The sequence below is a fragment of the Chiloscyllium plagiosum genome, chromosome 31 (genome assembly GCF_004010195.1).
Source record: "Chiloscyllium plagiosum isolate BGI_BamShark_2017 chromosome 31, ASM401019v2, whole genome shotgun sequence".
NCBI classification, from domain to species: Eukaryota; Metazoa; Chordata; class Chondrichthyes; order Orectolobiformes; family Hemiscylliidae; genus Chiloscyllium; species Chiloscyllium plagiosum.
In genome coordinates, this window is record NC_057740.1 from 3,388,146 (window position 1) to 3,394,351 (window position 6,206).

Genomic DNA, 6,206 nt, shown 5'->3' on the forward strand with positions numbered 1-6,206 from the left:
TCAACTAGCCTCAAAAAAATACATGATCCTCTCTCACTAGTATCCTTACATACGGATGAGGAAGGACACCACTTCGACTGGGACAACACCCATCCTTAGACAAGCCAAACAGAGAGACACATGAGAATTCCTAGGAGCATGGCATTCCAATGGGAACTCTATCAAACACATTGACTTGGATCCCATTTACCACCCCCTGTCAAAAAGAACAGGAAATGACATCACCAACCCAAGGAAACCTAAACAGATAAATAGAAAGCGGGCCATACCATCATGTGGAGGATTATTCATGCTGTTACCTAGTATGGTGACTAAATATCTGAAAACAAACCTTCCAGCTCAGCGTGTAAACCTACATTCATAACTGACGCAAATTTTGATTTACAAAAAGCCACCACTCTTAAACACATCTACTGGTGAGGTCATGATGAATGTATTTCTATCACTTACACAACTGGATCATTTTAAACCAAGCAGTTACTATATTCGTTATTGCAGTTCACATTCAATGTCTGATTTAAATATAACAGTTAAAACAACATTCACCATAGCGGGATCCACTATATTCTTCAACTGTAATAACTCCTGAATTTACATAGTGTTTAACTACAGTTTCCACATTGATTTGCAAGGAATTCATTACCTCAGAGATTTAAAGTTTTCTTAGATCCAGGTTAGCTAAGTGTACCTTTGTTCAAAACTGTTTTCACTCCACTAAAGCCTTGTTCTACCTCACCATACATCTGCCAACCCCTAGATGAAGTCCAGGATCCTGGCTAAAGGTCATGGTAGACTCTAGTCTTGGCTAAAGACAGTTTTCAATCAAGACCAAGACTAAACATAATCCCTGATCCTGACCTTGTTTAGAATTGGTTTCTGCTAGCAACTGCTGCCTGACTTGCTGTGCTTTTCCAGCGCCACAATTTTCAACTTTGAGCTCCAGCATCTGCATTACTGTCTCCAACTGGCAATTTCCTATCCTGTTGTCACTGGTTCCTAATGGTCTTCTGCTCCTCCAATCAGAGGTTGCTTCCTTTTCACGTTTGTTGCTGATAGGTTTACCTACATACCCTATCAGAATACAGCATGGGAGAGACAGAAGCTGTGATTGGAGGAACCGCATCTTATCAATTCTTTCCATTCTATACAGTGGACTGCATTGTGATTGGTCACTGTTCATTTCTTAATGTTGAAGATTCTAGATTTCGGTGGTCTCCAATCAAACTAACTGTTTACACTGACTGTGAGAAACAAAATATTTTGTTGTAGTCTATAGTCCAAATTCTTCCACTGTGTAAAGAAAAATCCCAAGATATGAGCCAGGATGAGAACCATTTCAGAAGTTAGTATTTGCTAGATATGCCCTTGTTCAAGTGGTTTCATTTTACTGGAACTGGTAGTTCAACAGGAGATGTCTAGGTCCTTGTTTTGTCATGTGGTTTCAGGGCCACACCTAAGAGTTTGGGTTCAAGGCAAACTGGTCAAGGAGAGGGCAAAGTCAAGAACTATCTTCAAGCTTAGACTTCATTTATTGCACGTTAATACTATCAGTGTAGAACTATTTATTGTTTTGATTGATTTATTGTCACGTTTACCAAAGTATGGTGAAGACCTTTGTTTACGAGCAGTAACGAGTAGGGCATAGTAAGCAAGGATGTACAGATTAAAAAGACGTCGACAGAGTCATACAGGTTATATTGCACGGGGTGTGCAGTAGGTGAGATCACCGTTAGCAAGGTCAGTATTGTTTGAGGCTAGAGTCCATTCAGCCGGGAAGAAGCTGCTCCTGACCCTATTGGTGCACGTGTTCAGGCTTCTATCTTCTGCCTGACGGAAGAGGACGCAGGAGATGATGTTGGCAGCCTTTCTGCGGGAATCCACGGATGGAAGATTGGCTCCCGTGATGGTCTGGGCTTTGCCCACAACTTGCTGTGGTTTCTTGCATGTTAACACTGATTGCTGTCTCCACTTGTATACATAGAAACACTAGGTTCAGAGTTTATTGTTAAGAAATATCTACGCTCTAACCATCTAATCTGTAGGATTGACTCTGCCCACATACTATTCCCAATGGGAAGCAGCTCAGTGATATTGCTTCAGGGTCCGAAAACCCGAATTCAACGAAGCCCCAATTTGGCAGTAGTTTTATTTCTACACCATCCAAAATGGGAATGCAAGTATTTTCTATGAAATGGTGACTTCCCTGCAGATAGGCAACTCATAATTGTTGTCAATTATTTTAGAGCTAGATCAGAATGGTAATTTCAACAGAGAAGTAGCAATCCCGAACCCCTCAGCCTGAGAGTTCACGAGCATGTTGCGTTTGGTGCTTTTGTCTGAAATGAGTTAACTTCATTAACTGATAAAGGGATGCACTTCTCTGGTGAATGTGAGACGCAGGGCCAGGATCCAGTTTTTTGTACATGGTCACTATAACCACAGATATCCACAAACTCACTGATCAGGACTGCTGAAGGAAGAAACTCGAGGGTCAGCAGATGGCACGTGCAATCTGAACATAAAGATGTCGATGTTCCCTGATTTCCCAATGGATTTCACATCTTCGCGTCTCTCAGTCTCTGGAGACCTGGTTTTCGCAGCACTGGACCAGTTTTCTCCGAGCCCGGTCTTTTAGAGCCATTCCTCCCCTTCCTTTCAGCACTGAAGCCCGTTCCAGCGCCTTCAGTTTAGCATAATAGTCTGAGAACTTGTTAAAAAGCATGGAGATAGGCATGCCGTTGAGTATGATCCCAAAGGAAATACAGGCAAACGCAAAGACTCGACCCAGCAGCGTCTCAGGAGTGGTGTCTCCATAACCCACTGTTGAAATGCTCACCTGGAAAAAAGGCAGTGGAAATGGATCAATACGATCACTCACGCCAGCTATAAATAGAAAACCCGTAACAGTTCCTGAGGGTTATTCCCTATTGTACTCCCGTGTACCTGGTTCATTTCACCCCACATTCAATGCTCATAGTTAATGGCTGACGCCCTTTTACCCAGCAGAGGAAACCCAAACCCCCGCTTTCAGACAGATGATACCTCTAGGAAGTACTCTGTGACTCATCTTCCCCACGGCAGACAAGCTTCTTGTACGAAAGCATGTATAAAATGTTCGGAATAAGTCACACTGGACTCAAAATGGTAATTGTTTCACTCTCCGCAGATGATATCAGACTTGCTGAGTTTCTCCAGCGTTCTCTGTATTTGTTTCTGTGACTGATATATCAGATGTCACGTAAACATAGAGTTCGATCGGACTTTATAACTTTACAAGGCATTTACAAGAACAAAACATTGAGTGTGTTGGAAATCTGAAACAAACTTTGAACCTTTGGGGAGGTGAGCTACCATCATCTGCTTCTCTCCTTTTCCCAGGGACAGTCCCCCCATGACCCTGACCCTGACCCTGACCCTATCGCAGCTTCACCTTCAGCGATCAGTCGCAGACATAGTCAATGGGGCAGGGGCTCAGCTACAGCTCACACCCTGATCTGAAGCCAGGACAGCACTATACACCCCCCCCCCACTCCCCAGGCCCACAGTCTGGGAGGAAGGACAGCCCAGTGCCCTCACTAACTGACCGCCTGTTGTGTGCACTGTCCTTCCAAAGCCCCGACAGGGGTCCACTTCCGTGTCCATCTCCTAACCCCGCCCTCCCCGTGACGCTACCGGCCAGGCGCCTTTATGACGCACAAGCCTCGCCCCGCCCCCACAACGGTGCTCCGCCCTCTCGTGACGCACATCCGGCCTCCGCTCGCCGCGACCTCAGTTTTACGCCACGCCCATTCCGTGATTATGTGCGCATGCGCATGGCATGAAACTGGCAGAGAAGGCGGAGGGTGGATGTGGCATCAGTTACAACTTTTAAAGGACATTCGGATAAATTCATTAATAATAAATGTTTGGTGAGATAGGGACCAGGTGAGACTATTATAGTTTGGGATTATGGTCGGTATGGACTGGATAGGCCGATGGGTCTGTTTCTGTGCTGTATGACTCCAGCCTTTAAACCACGTCCCAAACCCCGACCATGACATGACGCCCCGCCCCGTCACCGCCCCCTCTCGGTGTCGCTCCGCCCCCTCCTTGTGACGCTCGGCTCCTGTCTCCACCCCCTTCGCGACACGCCACACTTATCACCCCCCCTCCCAGTGAGGCCCTGCCCTGACCCGCCCCCTCCCAGCGACGCCCCGCCCCTTCCTAGTAATGCCCGCCCTCGTTTCGCAACACCGCCCTGTCTCCGCCCACACCCGGTGACGCTCCGCCCCTTTCCCCGGCAGCGTCGCCACGCCCCGTCCCATTGATGCCCCCCACCGCAGAGTCGCCGCGCCCCGTCCCAGTGATGCCCCGCAGTCGCCACGCCCCGTCCCAGCGTCGCGTCGCCCCTCCCGCAGGTCCCAGCGTCGCCACACCCAGTCCCAGCGTCGCCCCGCCCCCCGCAGCGTCGCCCCGCCCCCCGCAGAGTCGCCACGCCCCGTCCCAGCGTCACCCCGGGCCCGGGCCTCACCGCCGCCCACCACCAGGCCGCGGGGATGCTGCTGAAGTTGGTTCCGGGGAGGTGGTGCTCGGCCTGGTGAACCAGGGCCGAGAAGGTGAAGATCCCCAGGGCCGTGAAGAGCAGGAGGCAGCAGACCTGCTGTGAGCAGCGGCGCAGGGTGAAGCCGAAAGCCCTGAGGCCGGTGGAGTAACGGGCCAGGGTGAGTACCCGGAGCACCCGGAGCGGGCGGGCGGCCTGGAGGAGGCGGCTGTATGGCCCAGGCCCCGGGCGGCCTGCGGCCAGCTCACTGTAGAAGGGCAGCAGCGCCAGCAGGTGAGCCAGGCTCATGGGCCTGAGCACGAAGCGGTGGGGCTGAGGGGCGGAGGCCAGGCGCAGCACGAACTGGGCGCTGAGGGCGCAGCTACAGGCGGCCTCCAGGGCCCACAGGGTAGGCCCCGGGCTCCCGCTCAGCTCGGGTACCGTGCCCAGGATCAGCACGGTGATGGACAGCAGCACGGTCAGGCAGCCCGACACCCAGAGCAGGCGGCCCGTCACTGTACACGGCGGCCTCTCCAGGAGCTCCCAGAGACGGCCCCGGAGGCGGGCGAGCCAGGGCCCCGAGCCCGGGGACACCCCCAGGCCCAGGCCCAGGCCCAGCACGGCCTGCAGCTGCCGGCGGAGCTGCTCCTCCTCGGCCTCCCGTTGGCGCCGCTCCCGCAGCAGGAGGCGGCAGCAGCGCTGGGCCCGGGCTCTCGGTACCCCCCAGTAACGCAGCTCGGAGCGGTACCGGCGGGAGCACAGGCCCAGGCCCAGGCCCAGGCACGGCCGCCCGCTCCGGTAAAGCTGCCAAACCTCCCGGAACACCGCGGGGTCCCGGTCAAAGAAGAGCTCGTCCCGCTCGGGGCAGTAATCATCGGCGAGCCCCAGGCCGTGCTCCAGGCGCCGGCACACGGCCAGCTTCCCCAGGCGGCTGCCCGGTAACAGGGCCGCCTGCTGCCGAGCCAACACGAACCGGCTACCGCCCACATTCAGGCGGAGGGGAGCCTCCGGGCCTGGGCTCGGCTCCGGGCTTTCCCCCGGGGGCCCGGCCTCCCCGTCGCTGCTGCTGCTCGGGGACTCGGTGCTGCTCCCGCTCCAGCCCCACTCCTCCATCCCGCCTCCTCCAGCCCCGGCCCCGGGGCTAAAACCTGCCCGAAAACCCATTAAAGGATTAGTTTAGGCGGATTGGATTAGAGTCTATCCCCGGGCTCCAACCTGACAAGATAATCCCGTCTGTAGGTTTAAAAATATCCCTTTGGGAGGTGTCTGAGCTCTACCCAACTGTTCCTGCAGCTCCCAGAGTAAACCACCACGACAGCACTGCAGAGAAAGACAACAGCAGCCAAGATGGTTTTGCAACACAATAAACAAATAGTTTAAAAAGTTACTGCACAACTTCCTTAATGTGCTGCTGTTAGACTGGGCTGGACAACTGTCATAGGGCACTTCATCTGCCGAAGGAGCAGCGCTCCCCCAAAGCTTGTGATTTCCAATAAACCCTGTTCGATTATAAACCTGGTGTGGTGTGACTTCTGACTAGCGCTCCATAAACACACACAAACCGCACATCAATTAATAGTGACTGCAAAGAGAAAACATTGCTTTATAAACAAGCGATTTAATGAGTATCTGAAATAGAAATCAAAGTAGATTTTAAGAATTTGAAACTAAAGCAACTACACTTCCA

At 52.3% G+C, this 6,206-nt stretch overlaps 1 protein-coding gene across 1 annotated transcript; it reads right to left on the bottom strand.

The window, feature by feature from the left end:
- Positions 1-417: 417 nt before the first annotated feature.
- LOC122565536 (potassium voltage-gated channel subfamily V member 2-like) lies at positions 418-5,729 on the bottom strand. The gene is made up of 2 exons (XM_043721593.1): positions 4,511-5,729; positions 418-2,836 (listed from the first exon to the last, which is right to left on the bottom strand). Exons 1-2 carry the CDS (start codon positions 5,681-5,683, stop codon positions 2,573-2,575), a joined length of 1,437 nt encoding a protein of 478 aa, XP_043577528.1. The 5' UTR covers positions 5,684-5,729; the 3' UTR covers positions 418-2,572.
- Positions 5,730-6,206: the final 477 nt, after the last annotated feature.

Coding starts and splice junctions, on each gene's coding strand:
- LOC122565536 (XM_043721593.1), bottom strand. CDS start 5,683: ATGGGTTTTCGGGCAGGTTTTAGCCCCGGGGCCGGGGCTGGAGGAGGC. Junction 2,837..4,510: donor CGGCCTGGTGGTGGGCGGCG/GTGAGGCCCGGG, acceptor CCTTTTTTCCAG/GTGAGCATTTCAACAGTGGG.